The sequence below is a fragment of the Cydia pomonella genome, chromosome 5 (genome assembly GCF_033807575.1).
Source record: "Cydia pomonella isolate Wapato2018A chromosome 5, ilCydPomo1, whole genome shotgun sequence".
Classification (NCBI taxonomy): domain Eukaryota; kingdom Metazoa; phylum Arthropoda; class Insecta; order Lepidoptera; family Tortricidae; genus Cydia; species Cydia pomonella.
This window is the reverse complement of record NC_084707.1, coordinates 24,321,349-24,345,406: the sequence shown is the minus strand read 5'-3', so window position 1 is coordinate 24,345,406 and position 24,058 is coordinate 24,321,349. Positions and strand designations below refer to the sequence as shown.

Here is a 24,058-nt window from a genome sequence, read left to right as displayed (position 1 = left end):
TCATAGGCAGGGTCACTACCCACTAGGCCAAACCGGTCGTCAAAATATATCTGTATATATCCATAATATAACATATATGTTAGTGTAAGTAGATACCTTGTCAGAGTTACCCTCATGCCTTCATGCCTTATATTTACTAGTTTGTACCAGCTTTTTTTTAATTTTCGATAAAACAAATGGTGTTCAAAAGATAATTTTATTTATAAATAAAAGAATATTATAATGATTAGTCTTTTATTGCATGTCCATTATGATACACAAACTTGCTTACAGACAAATTTCGATTAAAATATTTCCATCGACAACTCCGACGATTTAAATAACTCTTTAATATTTCTTACACGGGAATAAAACAGCCCTATTCGAAAATATTTATTGACAGTGCGTGACATCGCTATGTTTTTTATGATCTCTAAAGGTAAAATCCCGATTTCCACCGCAAGCGATTTTAAACGATTTAGAACGGGGGTGCCGCTACCGCTTGCAATTGCTTGCTTTGAAATTGGAATTATACCACCCGCTCCGTGCACCCGCGGCAGCATGCGGACGCCCTAAGACCAAATATACAGTGTGTCCTTAGCCATTGGAAAAACCCTGAAATCCCACGTAGGGCTACTCTCAGGAATGCTCTACCGTTCATATTTTTTAAATTAGAACAAAATATAAAAAAAAAATCGATCAAAAGTTATTTGCAATAATCGACAACAAGAAGAAACAGACTGTATTAATCTTTGGCAGTGTTTTTGACAATTTGTTCGAAATATTTGATAATGATGACATTTTTCAAAAGTCAGAATCTTATTAGTGTCATAAATAAAAAAGATAATCAAAAAGGTCGAAGAAGGTTCCATACTATTCTTTGAACATATTATCTCAGGAGCTACTAACACATACAGGCTGCTCCAAAGTGAAAAATGGTAATTAGTTAATTTCTTCGTAACCGCTACACCGGTTGTTATGATACTTTGTATGCTGGTTCTAAATACCCTAATGCATATGTACATTTCGGCTTTGTCCAATGGCTAGGGACACACTGTATATTGAGTGTATAACATGTGTTAAGTCTAAAATAAATACAGATGTTGTGAACAATCCTTTCCCATCGTATTTTTTCGTACAGCGCCATCTAATCCAGCTTTTAGGCCACCAAATATTATACCAAAATTCGCTTATACGCGAATTATTTCCGCCATCGGGCTGTTTTTGGTCTTCGTTTGGTGGGCTATTTGAAACTCAGGTCAATAATTTCTCTTAGACTACCTACATCTTTTCAATTTTTTTTTAATTCGTGTTTAACACTTTTTGTTCTTTATATCCTGCTATCCTAAGGCTGTTTGGAAGAGATCGCTTACAGCGATAAGACCGCCTGTTGCTACCTTTATTTACAATCTGTTTTTAATTATGGTGCAGTAAAGAATAATAATTTTCTGCAATATCTGTTTTCTAACACAGTGTTGTCTATTGTATTTGATAAATAGACCGTCATATAAAAAAATCAGCGATATTAAGAATTAATAAATACATCCGAATAGGGTCTCAGATAATTTTAAAACTAACCTAACCCTTTAAGGTACAAACAGTGCGCGGAGGCACGGAATGCGATTCTGCGACTAACGTGCGATTTGGAAATAAATACGGGTACAAGATTAACAATAAAATAAAATCGTATTAACAACGCATCCGGGGTCTCAGCACCTGGAAAAGAAATACTAATATAAGACTTTTTAAAGTACATACGGTACTTTACCGCACAAGTGCGATAGTTAGCACATTACATTACTATGTCGAAAATTTAAAAGGCCATATACACGGTGCCCATCTGGAAAGGGAAAAAATTAAACCACGCATTTCTGGGGTCATAAGGAGTAATAAATGTTATATAAACCTAGGTCGAATTATGCTTTTTAATTATGTTAAATTTTTCATACATAATAAATAACGTTTGATTTTCTAGTGTAAAAGTCCCTTAGGGCGAGCTGGCAACGTTTGGGCTTGTGCACAAATCACGCGAGGTTTTTTTGGCTACTTTTTTGACCCCCTCTTGGTGATATTTTGTGAGGTTCTTCGCTAACCCCCCCTCCCCCACATAACCTGGCCTGAGGGTTGCCACACCGAACACGGCGCTATATGTATCGCGCCTGCATGTTTCCGCCACGGCAGAAGATGTGGTGGAATATGTCCGCAAGAAGATTCGTTACGAGCTGAAAGTATTCCAGCTGCGATCGCGGCATTACGTGCCTTCTTGTAAAACAAATAACTATATGAATTGACTGGTAGAGAATGCCTCATGGCATTAAGTCCGCCTTTTGTACTATAAGGTTTTCTTTTGTGCAATAAAGATTAAATAAATAAATAAATAAATAAATGAATAAATAAATAAATAATAAATAAATAATATTATAGGACATTATTACACAAATTGACTAAGTCCCACGGTAAGCTCAATAAGGCTTGTGTTGCGGGTACTTAGACAACGATATATATAATATATACAAATTTATAAATACTTAAATACATAGAAAACATCCATGACTCAGGAACAAATATCCATGCTCAATGCACGAATAAATGCCCTTACCAGGATTTGAACCCGGGACCATCGGCTTCATAGGCAGGGTCACGACGTCAAAAACATAATACTTCATACTACTACACTACTATACTTATTTAATACTTCATTAATAAAAATAATACAGAAATAAGGAATTTCCGGTATGATAAAGTGAGCGAGGTCGTTTGGTAATGTAAATTTAAGTCTCGCAATTCCCATTCCAAATGAGTTATGCATACTGTATGTATATCAACGAAAACCATTTATTAAAACTGGTTGATGGGGAACTGGAGTTGTATGAAATGACTTGCTTTTTAGGCTTACGCCCTATTACTGAGCCCTATTACTGAGACTACGCTGCCTAACGGGACCCTATTACTGAGACTCCGCTGTCCGTCCGTCCGTCCGTCTGTCACCAGGCTGTGTCTCATGAACCGTGATAGTTAGCCAGTTGAAATTTCTAAATATTATTTCTGTTGTCGCTATAACAACTGTGGCAACACTGAATACTTCCTGTATTTTGACAGATAAAAAATGTCCCCCTTCATAGCGATGTGCGCTGTGTTGAGATAATAAAGTGTTGGTGTTTTTCATTGAGAGTATTAATTAATTACCCATCTCATTTAACCAAAAAGCATAAATGCAACAATCTGGCGACGAGGCGACTACGAACAACGCGTCATAAATAGTAGTTAATATAGTGAATGAGTTTCAATTTCTAGTGTGTGTTTTGAGGTTATGATAAGAACAAACGACAATTGGTAATGGACGAACTCGCCGAACTTATTAAGTTGGGAAAAAAAGCCTGGATTCAAACAAAAAAGAAAGAAGAACTGATTACAATTGCAAATAAGTTAGTGAGTGGCGGAGATATAAAATTTACAAATAACAATTCGGTTGACGAGATTCGACGATTCCTTCGGGATAACATTGAAGAGCAAGAGGAATATCGAGATTGCACTGCAGAAAAGCAAGCAAATTGCAAGATGAACTCGATTTCTAATCTGGAAGTTTTTACCGGAGGTAACTGGAAACGGCATATTAATCAGCTGCTAAAGTGTAGCCAGCTTTTAGAATAAGTTTAAGATATTTTTAAACTAATGTATGTGGGGAAGAGTGTGGCAACACTGAATACTTCCTGTATTTTGACAGATAAAAAATGTCCCCCTTCATAGCGATGTGCGCTGTGTTGAGATAATAAAGTGTTGGTGTTTTTCATTGAGAGTATTAATTAATTACCCATCTCATTTAACCAAAAAGCATAAATGCAACAACAACAAATACCAAAAACAGGATAAAATAAATATTTCTTTCCAATCTCGAGGTTCTCATCCAATCACCGAAGTTAAGCAACGTCGGGCGGGATCAGTACTTGGATGGGTGACCGTTTTTATAGATAATGGTACGGAACCCTTCCTGTGAGAGTCCGACTCGCACTTGGCCAGTTTTTAGTAGGTTCTAAGGATAGAGAAATACACCGTGTTTTTTTTAATTCCGTAAACTTCAGGGTATGGGTAAGTACGGTTAAGGAAATTAAATGGCATAGTTAATTTTCAAAAAAATGTGTTTTTTTTTTGTAAAAAGTATTTTAATGTTGCATATAGCGTTGTTGTTATACAGGCATTACATTTAGCCCTCTCAAACAATTGAAAACTGTGACATACCAAAGTCATTTTGAACATGTATCGTCCGGGATAGTACGTACGTTTAGTAGCAAATGTATAAACTCGTACTAAACACTAATCAATATGTAAACTGGCCCTAAGGCAAGTGTACACGCTCGCAAGGGCCTTATAAGATTGATTATCGCCGAAATGGAGCTAATTAGAATACCGGTGTCTTTGAGAAAGTTACTTAATATAAGCTCAGGAATGAACCATTTAAATTAACGGAAATCAAAAAAACACGATGTATAAGTAAAAACATTCATACATCAATTTACTTACCAAAACGCGAGTTATTTTGTAGTTGACATCTAACGTCAAGTAGTGGATTTATCAGTACCGCTACTTGACACCAGATGTCACATGTGTCGCGACTGCTTCATAACATCTTATCTTCTCATGTAATGTGCTAATTATCGCACTAGTGCGGTAAAGTAGCGCCATATGTACTGTGATAGTACATTACGAAACAAGTGCGAAAAATAGGAAATTCGAAACGAGTGGCGATAAATTAAAACACGACCGAAGGGAGTGTTTTAAATCGACACGAGTTGCGAATTACCTATTCGCACATGTATCGTACAACGTTTTACAGTACATATGGCCCTTTAAATGTTCGGCACAGTAACGTAATATGCAAATTTTCGCACTAGTGCGGTAAAGTAGCACCATATGTACTGTAAAATACTATAATAGCATCTCATGTACATGACTTTACAAATAAACGTGTTATCTTATGTTATCATGTTCTGTGGCCTACCTGGGTTGCGGCGGCGGGCCGGGCGGGTGCTGCGCGCCGGGCGGCGGGAAGTAGTGCAGCTGCTGCAGGTGCGCGCCCGGCACGCCTGGACACGCAATATGGATATCTCATCAAAGTTAATATATTCTTTATTCAAATAGGCCTAGCAACAAGCACTTTTAAATCGTCAAATTTTACAAAATATCATCTTAATCTAAATATCAGAGCAATTTATTGATGCAGTTATTATTGATCTCAAAAAAAAACATCGAATTATCATAGATATGTTAAACTTAATAATTAGAATTTCGCACAAGGATCGTCAAACACCAAAATTGTATAAAAATACTAGTCTAGAAACTTTCTAGAATAAAATCTAAATGTCAACAAATACGGTATATATACATTGAATTATCAATATCATCTTTATTAACATAACACTAAATAATTCATTATTTACAATCACACTTAATCCCACGGTGTTTCATCATTCATGTAGTCTTGTGTGCTATAATAGGCTTTAGAGATAAGCTTACGTTTTACATAATTTTTAAATTTACTAACAGTTATAATATTAGGAAGTTTATTGTAAAATCTTACACAATTACCCATGAATGACATCACACTTGCTCGGAAAAGATATGGTGCAGATGTACTGAAGGACAGAGCCTTGATCCCGCGGGAGTTATGGATGGAGCTATTTTTCCAATTATGTCACAAATTCATACGAATCAAGTAGGTATAAATGAGTTTTACTTTTAAAATACTGATGTTTATAAATGTTTTTTGTGGATTGCATATTTGTAAATATTTAATTTGATTATTTTAATAACCGTTAAAAATATTTTGACACAATTTCCAATCATGGCTGAATGCCAGATGGGTGCCTTCGATGCCTAACCTGTCAAAAAATTACAACATGGCGGATTCGTCATTAGAAATGTAACCGCATATTTAAGAATTATTTCGCTTAAAATCAAGTTTTTTCTTCGCAAATATGATGAAGAACATTGTGTGTAACTCCGGGGGTAATAATACTAATAATATTGCAAACCGCTGCCGGGAATGAACACCATCGTTTCCGATATTTCACTTCCCCCCTCGTTGCACAATGTATTATTATACAATCGTGATTAATAGAGAGTTTTCTAGTCAAGTACCATGTTTAGGACACGAAGCTTGCTGAGTGGCCTAAGTAAGGTACGATATTGAAAAGCTTGATATCACAATTGAATACAATACTTATTTTATGTATCAATTAATAATACTATTTCTACTATAAAACCTAAAGAAATAACAAAAATAGGTATCTCAGTTGATAAAAAGATAGTACAAAAGAGATCTAAGCACTTCTTATTCAACAAATAGTAACGTAGGCATAAACCTTTGTTCTATCCTTTGGCGACACGTGATTGGTCGAATTCATTATACTTCATTAACCGTTTCGTAAGAAGTCATAATAGTCGAGTCCTCCCGACTTAAATCGACCATAGTGAAAAGCATGCCATTACAGGTTGGTATACGAAGTCTTAATTCAACCTAAAGAATAAGTTACCTGGCACACCAGGGGGCACCCCCGGCATATGTGGCTGCGGCATGTTGTACGGCTTCAGGGGCTCCCGCATGAGGTGGTGGTAGAGGTTGAGCGCGTCCACCAGCTCGGCGGACAGCTGCGTGAGGCGCGCGTGGCGCGCGTCGGCACGCTGCAGCGCCGCGTCCACCACGCCGGCTTGCCGGAGCGCTCGGGCCTGGTCACAATTTTGTACGTTATTATATGAAATAAAACTATGTAATCGGATTATACACGTGTAATTAATTTAAAATACACCCCGACGTTTCGAACACTTTACAGCGTTCGTGGTTCGTGCTGGTCACCCGTTGACCACTGAGTCCACTAAGGTAATAAGTAACTATCGCGGTAACAAAAGACAATAATTTAAGTACAGTAGGCTGTTTAATAAAAGCAGAATATTACTCATCATACACGAGTCAAATTCATTCTGAAACTCAAGCCTCGCGTAAATCGTGCCATAGAGAGTTCAGAGACTTCAAGAATTTGCTTGAGATTTTCGTTACGAATCGTGTTATCGAATATTGCATGATTTGCATGCAAGTTCTTGATTCATCTAAATGGGGCTTTACATTCCAAATAGGATACTATATTTTGTGACATAGTTTATCGTAGATACCTCTTCCTTATATACGGTGTGTTAAATTCGTAGTACCCGGTATGATAGGCGAGTTTGGACAGATGGTGTTGCCGATACCGCCCAACAGGCTGCAGACAACCGGTAATCTCAGGGAGATGTACAAGGCAACAAGAGTCTTGGCCGGACCCCGAAGCGTAAGAAGAAACCTCTAAAAGATAAAAAAGGCCAACTGATTGTGACATCCGAGGGACAGCTAGAACGCTGGCGTGAGCATTTTGAGGATATCTTCCGTGTCCCCAACGACCCCAGCACTGACAGCGCACCCGCAGACAACTCGCCCTTGCTGAGACTAGATATCGACGTGTCTCCACCTACAGAACAAGAAGTAGCGAATGCCATCAAATCGCTCAAAAACGGCAAAGTCCCAGGAGCCGACCTTATCACAGCGGAGATGCTAAAATCTGACCTGCCGACCGCCGTGAATGCCTTAACACCACTCTTGAATAGCATTTGGCTTGCTGAAGAGTTACCGGGCGACTGGAACAAGGGACTTCTCATCACCGTGCCAAAAAAGGGAGACCTCAGCGACTGTAGCAACTGGAGAGGCATTACTTTGCTTTCGATCCCATCTAAGGTTCTCTGCAAGATCATTATGGATAGGTTTTCGAAAGCCGTTGAACCTCTCATACGCAAAGAGTATGCTGGATTCCGACCCCACAGATCATGCACGGATCAGGTCAACACACTGCGTATCATTTTGGAACAGGCTACTGAATGGCAGAGGGTACCTAACATTTATAGACTTTGAAAAAGCCTTTGATACGCTAAAGTGGGCTTGTATCTGGAACCGATTGCGTGAAATTGGTGTCCCCGAGAAAATCACCTCATTAAAGCTATCTACAAGAATTACTCTTGTAGAGTGACGCACAATGGTCTCGTCTCGGAGGATATTCTAGTGAATGCGGGTGTGCGACAAGGTTGTCTTCTTCCTCCTCTCCTCTTCCTTCTTGTTCTCGATGGCATCATGCATCACACGATTGACAATAAGCGCCGCGGCATAAAGTGGGGACTCTCCAACGTCTTAGAAGAACTGGACTATGCCGATGACCTATGCCTGCTGAGCCACACACGCGCTAATATGCATGCCAAGCTGGACGACCTTCGAAGTGAGGCAATGAAGACGGGAATCAAAGTTAACACCCGGAAAACCCAGGAGATGAGGTGCAGAGTGGCCTGTACCGTGCCGCTCCTTATTGGCACAGAGGCTGTGGGGCAAGTCTACAAATTTACTTACCTCAGGAGCGTCGTGTCGGAAACTGGAGGGACCGAAGAAGACATCGCTTCGAGAATAGCCAAAGCAACCTTCGTACAGCTCCGCCCCGCATGGCAATCAAGTAAACTGACTCGGAGTCAGGCTCAGAATATTCCGATCAAACGTAAAAACCGTATTGCTGTATGGGTGCGAGACGTGGAAGGTCACAAAAGCCATCTCGCGCCAGCTACAAGTCTGTGTTAACGGCTGCCTCCGCCGCAGTCTCGGTATATACTGGCCCGAGAAAATCTCTAATGCCAGCCTCTGGAGATACTGCAATGTAGTGATGGGTAGGACATCAATTTAAAATGAGTTTGTATGAGTACCTCATTCTCTAAAATGAGGTGTTACAATGTCTTACTTCAAATGAGGAGAGGTACTAGCAGTTTTGCAGCATCGACTATTCCATCAACTCCAACGGCAGCAAACCATATTTAATGTAAATACATATTTAGGCATTGCTAAACTTCCTTTTAAATATTTAATTGAAGTGCAATTCTGGAGGTTTAAAACAGAACTTTAACAACAGAAGACATACATTTAAGAATCAAACTAAGGAGTTAAAGTACATACATCCTATTGCAACTTAATTTGATGCTTTTATGAAACTTGTTCTAATTTAGCAGTTTATTATTTTTATTGTTAGATTGTTCAGTATCAATTTTTGCTACTTGATATCATTTTAAGTTTAACATTCATATATTGAAATAAATACTAACCATAAACTACCAAACAAACAATTAACAAACTAAGGAGAACAAATCCAATATTGTTTGTACCATTATTATATAGAAATTACTAACTTACCACCTCATCATTTATCAGTAATAATATCATTGTAATATGATAACAAACGAAAGCCTCAATAACGTTCGCGCGGTAATGCCACCGGCGTGTAATATACACTTGATTTTTGTATGCAAAAGACACAACGAAAGACCCACAGGTATATTTTATCGCGAAAACAATGTTAATATATTGTTATATTGGCATAATTATAAGAATGGTCACTGATCACTATTTATAAAACACAACTAAAGATTACGAACAACTTTTTCGAGTTTCTCGTATTATAAATATGTCAAAATCATAAATGATCGAAATAGTTTACGAAGCACGTTAACAAAAAGTATTACAAATTCAAATCGTTAAAATGTACATGTTTATTTCACCTATACAAATTATATTTACTTTTTTTATTAATAAACTAATGTAAATTATCATATTTTGTGTACGCCACTATATTATATTTCAAAAATTTAAATAATATTTTGGTCTCTTAAACGATAACTGTTTTTAAGCAAGCTTCGTAAATGCCCAGTGAGACTTGGTTGGCATTTCAATCGCTTATCAAGTAACCATTTCACTGTCCAGTCTAATTGATTCAGATTATACATGACACCAGCAATATGAGTCTTGAGGTCAGGTTATACTGGTATGCGCGTTAGTACAATAATAGCTAACAAATATGGAGGCCTACCGCGAACCACGAAGTTTTGCTTTGCTGTCGCACTTACGTATGAAATTACAAGTGCGACAGAGAAAAAAAACTTTCTTCGGTAGGTTCTTTGATGACTTAGATTTTTCGCTTTTGACAAGTAACTTAGCAATGCTAGGATCAAAATGGCGTAATATGTATGTAAGCTTGCGGACGCTTACGCTTGTTTTCTTTCGTGTTTCATTTTTAACGTATTTTCGATGAGGTGTTATTGAAGCACGGCGCGTGTCTGTCTCACTCCCTCTTTCGGTAAATCCAATTCATTGTTTCATTTTGAAAGGATTTTTGAGGGGATGTCACAGTGAGGCGAGTGAATGGTATAAACACAACGCATTTCTCGGTGGACCTTTTGTCCTTGCAATAAGGTTTGTAGTTGGGCAGTTGATAGTATGAGCGATGAATACGATGACGTCAATGACTCATTTCTTCATTTGAATGTCGGCGAGCACCGAGCGCCTCGCGACTCTCTTGCGAGTTGTGAGGAACGCGAGTGAGTTTGAAAGGCTGAGAGTTTTTTTTTAAATTTGAAGTGTTTGAGTGGTAAGAGTTGTGTGTGATGCGCGCGAGTAAATGAGTAAAATTAATTGAGGAGTGATGTATGACATTTATGCGGTGTGAAGTTCTGCGACAATTTAACAAAGTGAGTGGTACAAATGAGGTGCCTCACGAGTGAGCAACTCAACACTACTGCAATGAGACCCCGATCGAACAGCAGATCAAGCGCCGGAAATGGAGTTGGATTAGGCAGACACTCCGAAGGGATCCTGACCACATACCGAGGCAAGCCCTAGACTGGAATCCCCAAGGAAAGAGGAAACGTTGCAGTCCAAAGCAGACCTGGCGCCGGACTATAATTGCAGAGGCGAAGGCTATTGGGAAGCCTTGGAGTGAACTCAAGCACGAAGCTCAAGACCGATCCAGATGGCGGCGCACTGTGGACGCCCTCTGCCCCATCTAGGGGACATAGGACAATAAGTCAAGTAAGTCAAATTCTTATAAAAAACACCATGGTCATCAATCACCTTTTACTACGAGAGCAACCCGAAGTAATGAAAATTATGTAGCTGTTTTATACATTTTGGCTGGTCTGTTTCCTATGTGACTATGGGATGTATACTATAGTAAAAGTTAAGTTCTCAAAATTATACATATTCACCTTGGAAAACTCGGTCAAGGGTTAAAAAACACCCATTTTACGAGTATTATTATTACAACAACGTGTTCAAACCTCATAACAAGGTCACTTCACCAAAATATTCAGTTGAACAAAAAATTGCTCCCGTGCTAATTGTGCCCCAAAGAATGCCATACCTTAACATGAAGCATACATAGCCATTATAACCATGACAGGATTGCCACATTTAATCTTGATAGGTTTTTAACAAAATTAAGTGCCAATTGTTATATTACTTATGAACGCAAAATAATGTACATAATCGTATATGATTTATAAAAGTTACATATTTTTCAAAATTGTTTTTTTTTTATAATAAGACAGGTAAAGATCGCTTACCTTCTTTCTAATGCTAAAAAAAAAATTAACTAGCCTTATGTAACGCGAGCAACGCTGTATTTAATGCTGCTTCATTTGTTTCCGGTTCCTCCTCTTCCTCTTGAATAGCCCCAGAAGAGGCCGCGAATTGGATGCTCTTGCCGCCTGAACGCGACTCTTTCTAACGCATTGCTTTTGGAGTAATACATCTCTATTTAACATAACTTAAATTACCCCAAAGTATAATGCCATATCAACATGAAGCATACGTAACCATAGTAGCATAGTAGGGTTGGCACCTTCAACCGTTACTACTAGGTTTTGAACAGAAATAAGTGTCAATAACTAGGTTATGTGCCATTGTATTTACCTCATGCCTAGCAAGATCCTCTTCCCCTGGCGCCGGTGCCTCGGGGCTGGCCTCGTGTAACGCGAGCAACGCCGCGTCCAACGCCGCTTCATCTATTTCCGGTTCCTCCTCTACTTCCTCTTGAATAGCACCAGAGGAGGCAGCGAATTGAACGCTCTTGCCGCCTGAACGCGACTCGGTCTCTGTGGGAAAAGCTTTTAAATAAAAGTAAACAAAATCTACCCTCGAATGGCTCCTTAATCCAGTTGAGGGTAGATGAAAACGTTGCATGGTCAAATAATGTAGGTTGAAGTCAGGTCGTTCAGTGACAGATCCAGGCGGTTTTGTATTTGGTTGGTTAACCAATAAATGTTTTAACTACTCGAAAATGTACAAATTGTTTGTTTACTTTTATTTAAATACCTAAAGATACACAGTATAGTTATCGATGTCTAGTATATGTCTCCTAGGAAACAAATTAAATGATTTTATATAAATATTTTTATTTGTGTTATTTCAAATAAAAACACTATTATATCAATTATAAACTAAAATAGATGTCATATACGTAATAAAAAGTAAGACAAGTGAAATGTCCTTAAGTCCTTAGGAGATTGCATATACATACTTTAGAAAATTCGACCCATGCCGCTGTCTATGCATCTGCCGCGAATGCAGAGGACTTGGTTACTCATTTCTTGGCACTTATTTCGTATATGACATCTATTTGAGTTTATGTCAAAATTCGTATTAATCATATAAACCGTTCCAATTTGTCCCCGCTTCATATATGGCATTGATCACGTGGAGCGGGGACAAATGGGGATACACCATACACAGTATCAATACTAACTTGGAGCAGGCTCTAGATCAGCACTGACAAAGTTAGCAGGGAAGAGCCCCTCGCCGCGCTCGTTGCTCCCCTTCCACCAGTTGGGGTCGCTCGCGTCCGTCACCCACACTGCAACAAAATTTAATTTACATATTATAGGACATTATTACACAAATTATTCCTTTTTTGGGTGCTAGTACTAGCGTAAAACAAAGACAATATGATTTTCTCGATCTATGTTTGAAACACAGATTTAGGATTAACTCAACCCCTCTGGTGTTGCAGGTGTCCATGGGCGGCGGTAATCGCTTACCATCAGGTGATCCGTCTGCTCGTTTGCCTCCTCTACCATTAAAAAAAAATACTAGATACCGCCAGTACAAGACTTGCGCGTGTTTTTAAGTAGTAAAGTGCACTACTTCTCGCTCAGTGGTGCTCATGAAATCCCAAGTGTCTGACGTTTATTGCCACGCAACAAAATGCCTCATTGTAGCATAATTAACTGTGCGAATACGACGAGAGTGGTTAGTCGTGTGAAAGGTAAGTAATTTTGGTATTAAATTAAATAATCACCTTATTTAATTTAAAATTATTTATTTTCAATTTGTAATGATGTCGTGACGTTTCTACCAAGATAGTCAAAAGATAGTGTCTTTACGAAGTACGCCATCCATTACGGCTTATATTCGATGCATCGCCTAAAGGCATTTTATTTGTAGGTCGCATTGGACAGCAAACAAACGATACTTTCGTACATCGTTTAGTTGCATGGTAGGAGGGATTTTCTCATTTTCGGTCGATTTTAAGCCACTAGTGTTGTACACTGCGATGGTTCATGCAGTATCGCTGTGCAATTCGATTTATAATCGATTTTTGTGACGGTATCGTGTTACGAAGATCTTCCTATTCGTATTCGCGGGCTGGATTTCCGCAACTCGACGTCGCAATTCGCGCCTATTTTGCGTTACGAAGATCTTTATGAAGTTTAAGCTTAAGTATAAAGTGAGAGATTAGATAATATTGTTATTCTTCATATTGTAGTAATTTGGAGCACCGACTGTACTGATGGAATCGCTTCGCATTTTTTGTCCATTAACTCGATTTATATTCGATAAAAGAATCGATATAAATCAATCATAAAAACATCGATTTATTATTACCTACGTCTTTGAATCGGATCACCGTAGCGATAGCGTTGCACATCACAAAATCGCTTGCGTGACGTCATAGTAGGCATCAAATAAATCGGCCAAGAGCATGTCGGGCCATGCTCAGAGTAGGGTTCCGTAGTTACTCTTCCGTCACAATAAGCTAAACTGGAGCTTAAAGTATGGTAGATTGTTAACCAAGGGATGAACTGTGGGTGTACGTCTTTTTACTATGAAGGGGAAACTTTTTGCGATAACTCAAAAACGGCTAATCTGATCAAATCCGCTATAGTTTTCATTTAATGTCTTTCTTAAGCTCTACTTCCAAGATTTTTTTCATATTTTTTGGACCTATGGTTCAAAAGTTAGAGGGGGGGGGACACATTTTTTTTTTCTTTCGGAGCAATTATCTCCGAATATATTCACTTTATCAAGAAATGTTTGTTGAAGACCCCTATTAGTTTTGAAAGACCTTTCCAACGATATCCCACACTGTAGGGTTGAAGCAAAAAAAAAATATTCACCCCCACTTTACGTGTAGGGGAGGTACCCCAAAAAAAATTAAATTTTTAGATTTTATTGTACGACTTTGTCGGCTTTATTGATTTATATATCCATGCCAAATTACAGCTTTCTAGCACTAACGACCACGGAGCAAAGCCTCGGACAGACAGACGGACATGGCGAAACTATAAGGGTTCCTAGTTGACTACGGAACCCTAAAAATTGACACGCTCGGTCCCCATACTATTGAGCATGTTTGCGGCATCTAGGTGGTCTGTGGTTTGAAATGAGACAATCCCTGGTCAAACTATAGTTACTTGTAGTTTTGGCCATGCGCCAATTTTTTTAAGTAAATAATTCAGTAGGCAATATATTATAAATAGTATTTATGAAAATCGACATGGTTTCTAAACTCTTCGCGGTTTGTTATTGTATTGCTGCGTCACTTTCGTGTAAAGAGTTATAAGTAAAGGTACATATGTGGCAGTCCACATCGAAAGGTACCTTGTGGCGGCCGGCGCTTACGCCGCGTAGTACCGCATTAGTATTGAGGCGCCACTATTAATGGCGTAAGCGCCGACCGCCATAAGGTACCTTTCGATGTGGACTGTCACATATAGTTCGGCTGTAGTTTAACACTGAGCACGTTTTTTTTCTAAAATTTTGCACTTTTTCAACAATTGGACCCGGGTACGTCCTTAAACTACGTCCACAAGAGAGGTATGGGCATTGTGAATGTCATCTCGCTTTGTGTGGTAGGGCACAGCGCAGGGGATGTTATTCCAGATCTAGAGCAGAGCCCAACTGGGGAAGTACCTCCACCTTACAGAAAACCGCAGCCAAATAACACTAGACCCTATTCATAGTGTTGTGTTCCTGCCGGTGAGTAAGGTTGCCAGAGCTCAACGAGGGGAGGGAGGGTTATTAGGGTCGACAACGCGCATGTAACTCCTCTGGAGTTGCAGGCGTACATAGGCTACGGATACTGCTTAACACCAGGCGGGCCGTATGCTTGTTTGCCACCGATGTAGTATAAAAAAAAAAAAAAAAAACAATCAATAATTCTTTGCTATTCTAAATTTTCACAATAAATCAACCCGATAACAAACCATGAAGTTAGTTGCCGGTGTAATATCTAATAGCAATATTGTTCATTGCACTAATTCATACAGCACGCGCACTTTTCTCGGATTCGGCGCGACCGCTTCATGAATTCTCGGGTACAAGCCTAATTACTTACAGATAATACAGAATTAATAGTGTGCTGCTTACTAATTTCCGCAGCTGAAAACGTCAACACATTATCTTAGGCAGCCTCAGTCATACAGGCTTACCTCGGCGGGCGCCGGGATCGGCGTCGGCGCGGCCGCTTCACACGCGGATACAGAACTAAGATACCATTTTTAACCATCGGCTCAGTGTGCTGTAGACCTTGTGAAACCTATAGCTTCGCCATTTTGAATAATTTCTAAAAGCGGAATCGACTAAGAAAATCTATATAATTATCGTACCTGCTCCGAAAATCCAAAGGAGAACAGAATCTGAAACGGAAACGATAGGTTACACAATAAAGGGATGGTAATGGTACTTACGTATCTCTCCAGCCAAAAACGTGAGCTCATTATCCTCTGCAGCTTCAAAGTCGTAGAGCGCGCGCACTTTCCTCGGCGCGGGCGCGGCGGGCACGGGCGCCGGCGGCGGCGCGGCCTCGTCCACGCGCGGGTACAGCGCGCCGCCGCCGCCCCCGCCGCCGCCGCTCTCCCGCAGCGACAGCTCGATGGCGCGCGCCAGCTCGTCGTGCTCGCGCGCGGCGGCGGCGGAGCTGGCGGACGGGGCGGGCGCGGCGGTTGGTTCGTTGGTTTCGAAGTCGTGGCCTGTGGAATAAAAAAAACGGCTATCAACAAATCAATATAATTTTTTAATTTAATTTATTGAGAAACAAACAGTCTATTGAAGAAAAATAATAGTGTCAACTTATAGTGTACATATCAAAAGCATTTAGTTATGTTTTGAACAAATTTCCCTTTCTTGCAAATACATAAGTCAATATGACAGATAAAGACAAACGATTCACATCTAATTCAGGCCTGTAACGCGTTTATGAATAACGCCACAAATGTATAAATAATATAGAACTGAGAAAAGATCGGGTTGCTACAACCTACTATCGGGTTGCTGCAACTTTTAACCGTTAAGTATTTTAATAAAGAATATACGGTTCTTTTAAGGCCTAATGAATTGCCAAACAAATCTGCATCCGTACATTTTTCATTGTACTGCTTACACGCGCGCTTAACATACGTATGCTGTGCGTATTTCGTTCAGCTGCTACTAAGTCCCACAGTAAGCTCAATAAGGCATGTGTTGTGGGTACTTAGACAACGATAAATATATAGAAAACACCCATGACCCAGGACCAAATATCCGTGGTCATCACACGAATAAATGCCCTTACCAGAATTTGAACCCGGGACCATCGGCTTCATAGGCAGGGTCACTACCCACTACCCCACTAGGCCAGATAGGTCGTCAAATAACACAACAAAGACACATGATATCGGGTTTAACCTGGAGTTCCGCACATTCCGAAGCAGCTCGGTGGGTGGTGACGTGCCTTGGCCGCATTGCTTCGGGCGAGGCACGTCACCACCCACCGAGCTGCTGCGCGCGGCAATTTCCTCGCGAGGCGGCTCGTTCTGTGTGGACTAGCCTATTCATAAAGTGGCCGTGCACTTTTGCAACTGGGTTTACATATCGGGTATCAAATCGAGCTGGGAATATTATATTATAGCCTTTTCTTCCACGTCCTTTCTTTTCGTTTATATTGTTCATTTTTGAAAAAATAAAATAAAATAAATAAATTTATTTTATTTCAGGCAAGCACCCATATAAAATAACGTGATACACAGAGAATTTACACAGAAAAGTAGTTTTATTTGTTCATATGGATCCCTCTCTGGGTGAAGGCCTCCTCCAGTTTTTTCCAACTTTCTCTATCTTTTCCTTTCTCCATCCATTGTTTACCGTAAACAATCGAGCTGGGAATCGCCTCTAAACTGTCTCCACCCATTTTCAAGGAAGTGCCCTTATAGACATCAGGGACAGAATTATGAAAAACATTTCCTAAAGGTATAACAGATTAATTTAGTCCTTTATAATCATTTACCTTCAACGCTTAAGGGGACAGCCATTAATTACGTGAGGCTCAGAGAGAGGTGTCAAGCCGAATCTCACTAAATTTCACGTGGTGGAGGGAGTAAAAAATCGTCAAAAATAAATAAATAAGGGTCAGTCGCTCGTCAGCGCGCTACAGGGGGCAAACAGACGACGGAACTAGAGAAGAAAGTCGCGAGATGTCTCGAGTACTCTTAACCTTATCTGTATTGGCATTAAAATGACGCTATACTTCAACTCACCTTCAACGCGTAGCTTCAAATACAATGAAGGCACCAAATCAAGCTGAGGATCCCCTCTAAACTCGTTTTCCGCCCATTTTCGAAGAAGGGCTCTAAGTCTGCGTGCAACAGGGGGCTGGGCTCGCGCTAACAGACGACGGAACTCGTGAAGAAAGTCGCGAGAGGCGACCTCTAGGAGGAAATTGCGGCCGCAATTGGAGACGCAGGCGTCGAGGAGGGTTGCGGCCTGGAAGGAATAAATATATGTAAAGTTCTACTTGATAGTTACAAATAGTTTTTAAAGAAGTAAGTCAATATTCTTTATTGCATCAATAATTATACGTACATTAAAAATACATAAATTCATTATATTAAGAAGTAATTATATATTATTCATTATAATAAGTTTTAAAAAAATCGTTTGACAGCTGAGTAGCGAGTACGACACAAGATATTTGGACGATTAATGAATCTTTGATAATAATTAGATTATAATAGGGTTTGAATAGTTTTGGCAAGAAATTTAAAGATATTGTTGTGTGTAAAAAATGAAAGTAGCGTTTCGTAAATTCATCTTTTAATATCAATCTTAAATAGACATTAGCCCCTTAAGGTTAACCATTTGGTAAACATTACAGAATATTGTAGATTGTACGACGACAGCATAAACATAATAACCACATTACATAAACATTAATAAGACCGATATAACTCAAGGATAGCATGGGTAGGTAGGTATTTAATATTTATCGAGTGTCGATTACGAGGAAAAACAAAATATAACATTGTATTGTATGTACCTGTAATCACAGATCTTCAGAATTAAGGCTCAGGCCGTGGGCTCTATTTCATCAGACTGAAGACAATAATAATACCTTCAGTTGTACATGTGGGTCAGTTTGGGCCAAACGACGAGTGACGGCGCGCATACAGTTCGTAGACGCGGTCGCCCCGGCACCCACATGGCCACAGATCTCTAGGACTATGGCCTATTGCTATTACTTCATTAGCTCAATAATAAAACCACACCTTCAGTTGCACATGAGGGTCGGTGTGGGCCAATCGTCGCGTGACGGCGCGCAGGCAATCCCTCGCCGCGGTCGCCCCGGCGCCCGCACGGTCGCAGATCTCTAGGATTAAGGCCCAGTCTTCGCTCGAGTTGTTCTCGTTTGTCGCCTTTTCTGTATACATGCAAGACTTTGAGTTTGTTATCAATGTTATCATACATACATACTCGTACAACTTGATATATATCAAGGAGTGTAATTTTAAGTCACACTATACAAACAATTTAGTAAAAAAATCGAATGACGAAGCCTGTTGCGGATATCATCTTTGAAGGTTTGAAGCAAGTTGCTGATTTTAATTTGTTGCCACCTGACGAAGCCTGCTTTGCGGATATTTTACATATGCATTATTTTTGTGGTTTTGTTTTTGTCATGAATAATTTCCAAATATAAGTATGAAGAAAATAATATTGTAAAATCTGAAGGTTATTCTCTAATATCTGTGTCATTAAAACTTTGAAAAGCATGGCAGGTCTCTGAATTACATCAAAATCTTGGATCACCGAAATATCTAAATTAATAAGTTAAAGAATGAAGAATGCAGTATTAGTACTTTTGCGGATGATACCAAGTTATTTGCTAACCCACTCCTAGATTACAGCCAACTACAAGACGATCTAGATGCAATAGTAAGCTGGTCTAAGGAATGGTTAATCAATCTGAATTCTGCAAAATGTACAGTACTTCACATAGGAAATCGGAATCCCCGCCAGATTTACAACTTGGAAGGCACTCCACTAACGGCTGTAAAGGCACAAACTGACCTAGGTGTTAAAATCTCTGAGGACCTAAAGTGGGAAGAGCACATATCTACAATGGTTAAGAAAGCCAGAAGCATGATTTACCTCATTAGAAAAGCCTTCAAGACCTTAACACCGTATATGATGCTAAAAATATACAAAACATATGTCAGACCCGTACTGGAGTATGCTTTTCAAGCCTGGAGTCCTTACTTTGCCAAGGACATTGAGATGCTCGAGAAAGTACAACGCAGTTTCACGAAACTGCCAAGGCAACTTAAAAACAAGCCATATGAAGAGAGACTAAAGGAACTAAACCTCACTACTCTAAAGCACCGCAGAGAACGTGGCGACCTAATAGAGACGTACAAAATACTATCTGGGCACTATGACCTCAAGGATTTCCAAGAGATGTTCAAGCGCAACAACAACAACCGTCTGAGAGGTCATCATTTAAAGTTGGAAAGGCATAGGGCTCACAGTAACCCATACAAACACTTTTTCAGCAATCGAGTGGTGAGGGCTTGGAACAGGCTCCCAGAAGTAGTGGTTTCAGCACCAAATGTGAACCAGTTTAAAAATAAATTAGACAAGCACATGATATCTACTACTCGTTCATGATAACTATCTTTATGAATATTGGATACAGGTCATATCAGTTGTCAAACTGCCTGCCTGCTTATTAAATAATAAATAAATAAATAATAAAAGAAAAATTCCCATTGCTCTAACCATTATTAGATTACGAATATATCTTTGCATGTACCAATCCTTATTAAAACCTAACCACATTATAGAAATAAATACATGAATAACCATTGATAATAAGCTCTTACTTTATGAGTCACAAGTATATCAAATTTCTCTACACCGTAGTAGAGGTGATCTATCTACTACAGGCAGATATGATTCATTATTTAATAACTAAATAAAATTCATGATAAGATAATTAATATTAGATAAGTGCTACTTATATTAGGATATTGCACTTTACAATTTTAAATAAAACTATTAATAACAGTTTTGAATGATTCACGGTTAGTTTCACTAGACTTAAATCAACCGGGATCTCCAGTTACTCGTGAATAAGGTCCGACCGAGATCTCGGTCTCGGTCTCGGTCTCGGCATTCTCGGCCGAAAATCGGGCCGAGATCTCGGTCTCGGCTCTCGGCCAAAATGGGCCGAGATTCTTGCCGAGACCGAGAATAAGCAATGAGTTATCATTGGTGAATTTGAATTTTCCGCGCACGAGCCCCGGGGTCTAAGCCACTCGTTGGTTGCATCGCCCGGTTGGTGTGACGTTTTTTGTGATTTAAATTGGTTTCATAGCCACATTTTAAGCCAATTACTTATCAAATACTAAGTGTTGGGATCGGATAGGCGCGGTTGCAAGTAATGACTTGTTCATTTGGTTTTTTTCGTTTTGTGGTAGTTGTTATTGATCAATAAATGGGTGTATATTGTTATCGGGATGTAACTTAGATTAACTTGTTGTGAGTGGAAGATGACACTGGATATTTGGATACTACATATATTTGTGTTAACGGGAAAAAGCAAAGCAGTAGGTAAGTACAAAACGACACCTGTGGCGGATATTTTGGGTTACAATATAGAACTCTTTATTTTGATTATTGTTATTTTACCTCTTTTTGTGCACATCCGTACTGAAAAACCGGCCAAGTGCGTATCGGACCACGCATAATGGAAGGTTCCGTACCTTCATATAATACAAAAAAGCCGTACAAGCAAAAGAGCGTATGTTAGTGGCACTTTTGCCGTTTTAATAAGAAGATCAGTTTTTTATAACTCTTAAATGGCTTAACCGACCATATTCAAAATAATTTTCCTGAAAAATTATTTGTTTATTTAGAATTTTTTTAATGGTTTTTGCTCTTCCGGTTCAAAAGTTAGAGGGGATCACACAATTTTTTTTTAAATCGATTATTGTCAAAAGTATTTATTTAATAACAAAAAAACGTTTTAGCAACCTTTCTGTATTTTTAAAGACCTATCTAATGATGAGCCACATTTTTTTTTACTTTTTGTTACATTTATACGGAGTATATATTTGAAAATATATTTTACATTATTTTTTTCGAAACTAAGAAGCGACTTACATAATACATCTACACCTACGTTCCAACTTTGGTTATAAAATATACCGTATAGTTTTTGAGTAAAATGGCTGTGACATACGCACAGACCGACAGACATAGGACATGACGTAACTACAAGGGCTCAATTTTTGCCATTATGGCTACAGAACCCTGAAAATACTGTTTAATAGCGCTAGGAATTGATTATGATAACTTTTTTCTGATAAATCGTCGAATTTCGATTATAAAAACAATTTTAGTGCAAAATTCGTATTTTTTCTCTATTTTATAAATTCTCGGTCTCGGTCTCGGTCTCGGCCGAGAATCCCATTGAATCTCGGTCTCGGTCTCGGTCTCGGCCGAGACAAAAAAAGCGTTCTCGGTCGGACCTTACTCGTGAACAAGATGCATGTAACTGCGTCGAAATATTAGGAGCTCAAAAATAATAGAAAAGATAATCATGGTTCATATCCCGGTCAATTTAAGTCTAGTAAAACTATTAATGATCTTCTTCCTTGTCGTATGCTGATAGCTGAGGGCTGTGGTGACTGTGGGCACTCCTCACCAGTACTCTCCAAGTCCCTCTATTTTGGGCCCAGAGTATGCTGGCTTGCAATGTGGCTTTTGACTCTGACATTAATCTGTCCGCCCAATGCATGGCCATATTTCCATCCCTACGCTTCCTTTTTTTTATGAATGATTCAGTCAATTAAAGGTTCATCATTTTGTCAGGTGACAATCAAAACTCATTAATTACTACCACAAATTAGAGCAATAGTAAACCATACTAGTATAAAAACAAGGTTGATTTTTGTTTGCCACCTGGCCGTTTAACCCAGGCAGTTGGTAAAGAGGTTGTGCAGTGGTTGTCTTGTAGAAGGTTTAGTTTTGACACAAGATCTAGTTTCAGTATTAAATTTTTACTAACTTTACATTGTTCCAATTAGTTGCACACAGCCAAGCTTATAACCAGGTTGTAGTTAGCTATAATAACTTTTTACCAAACAACTTAGTTAGGAGTAAGAACTATATTATGGTTACGGAGGCTAGTATGTCCACTTTTTAAGTCACAAATTGCACAAACAATTTTTTTTGTCTCATGCAATATTAATTTGGCATAATTATAGTACATTTTCTTCTGTAAAACAAAAGTTACTGGGCACTAAGATACTTCAGAATTCCTTGTTTTTCAAATAGGTATTCAATATGGCAATAATAATTGTTTGTGACATCCTACGGGTAAACTTATGGTGGTTGGCGCTTACGACGCTTAGCAGCATATTTGTATAGGAGCGATGGGGATAACAGCGTAAGTGCCAGACACCATAAGGTACCTTTTCCAATGGACCATCACATTTTACCTTATTTATGAAAACTAACTAATTACAATTTATATAAAACGCTTTATTAAGGTTATACAAATATAGAGCTAGGTAAAATCATGCAAATAATGGTTAATGCCAGGGCAATAACAATAGCTGTATGAGAAGAAAACGGGGTTAAGAACATTATGCTAATATCTGCATAAAGTTTAACTGTTATTCATTGTTTAATGCCCATACTAGTCACCACTGTTGCTATTGTCCTTTGATCTTTTCTTACAACTTACAGACATCCTTTAATACTTTGTAATCGGTGTATCCCATCTGATATATTGAATAGTTAAATTTCCAATGAGTGAAATAAAAATCATATAATTTAGGAACCTATGACATAGTTTACATCATAAATGTAAAAAAAAATGTTTACTGGTTTCATCATAACAAGTGCCTATAACAAGTATAGAGGCCCAGGCAACTTAGCAATGGTTGCTCTAAATTCTAAGTGCCATACCAAGTGAAAGTCCATTAAGGCAGATTAGAACTCTAAAACATTTTAGATTCCTTTTATTTCAGTTACTTTTGCTGTCAGTTGACAATGTAGCAGTTGTAGTTTAATAATTGCATAATTATATTGATTAGTGCAACAGCACTTTCTAGAAACAGTAAGCATTAGCTGAACATGGTCAGTGGATCACTGATATCCCAGTCTTAATATCTACTGGAACAATGTCTTGATAAAGTATCTAGGTATAGATACAGTTCATTTGAAGGCAGCAATGCAGAAATACGAAGGCCAACTATGCAGTTGCTTCCGCCTCCCGCTGAGACAAACGTAATCAAACCAGCTTGTTGTGCAAGCGACCACAGCGCCCCGCGTCACGCCGGGCGCCGCCTAGCCAATCTGATTACTGATAATTAAAATAAAAAAACACGTACCGACATCTTGGTCGAAAGGCGATGAGTTCCCGAAAATCCCCATTGCTTTCTAATACACTGTCGAACCACGTTCACATCAAGTCGTGCTTGATCACTCTGCGCGAATCATTTAAAGCTAATCAAACTGAATGTAGGACGGCTGATGATGATCAACAGGGTTTAGGAGAAAACAACAAAACAATGAATCGCTTCGGTGACAACACTATTCATTGACATTACTGATAATGACAAACACGTACGAGCGTACGACTTTGACAATTGA

The 24,058-nt window shown here is 38.9% G+C and overlaps 1 protein-coding gene across 2 annotated transcripts; it reads right to left on the bottom strand.

The window, feature by feature from the left end:
• Positions 1-217: 217 nt before the first annotated feature.
• Positions 218-24,026, bottom strand: LOC133518149 (signal transducing adapter molecule 1). 2 transcript variants are annotated; one of them, XM_061851746.1, is made up of 9 exons: positions 23,797-24,026; positions 18,664-18,815; positions 17,656-17,881; positions 15,832-16,113; positions 12,609-12,716; positions 11,777-11,970; positions 6,510-6,702; positions 4,976-5,060; positions 218-1,695 (listed from the first exon to the last, which is right to left on the bottom strand). In XM_061851746.1, exons 1-9 carry the CDS (start codon positions 23,837-23,839, stop codon positions 1,689-1,691), a joined length of 1,290 nt encoding a protein of 429 aa, XP_061707730.1. In that variant the 5' UTR covers positions 23,840-24,026; the 3' UTR covers positions 218-1,688. The 2 variants fall into 2 exon arrangements, with proteins under 2 accessions (XP_061707730.1, XP_061707731.1); XM_061851747.1 differs by having other exon boundaries at positions 11,777-11,958.
• Between the last annotated feature and the right edge of the window lie 32 nt (positions 24,027-24,058).

Coding starts and splice junctions, on each gene's coding strand:
- LOC133518149 (XM_061851746.1), bottom strand. CDS start 23,839: ATGGGGATTTTCGGGAACTCATCGCCTTTCGACCAAGATGTCG. Junction 18,816..23,796: donor GCCTTTCGACCAAGATGTCG/GTACGTGTTTTT, acceptor GCATGTATACAG/AAAAGGCGACAAACGAGAAC. Junction 5,061..6,509: donor GGTGCCCCCTGGTGTGCCAG/GTAACTTATTCT, acceptor TTGCGTGTCCAG/GCGTGCCGGGCGCGCACCTG.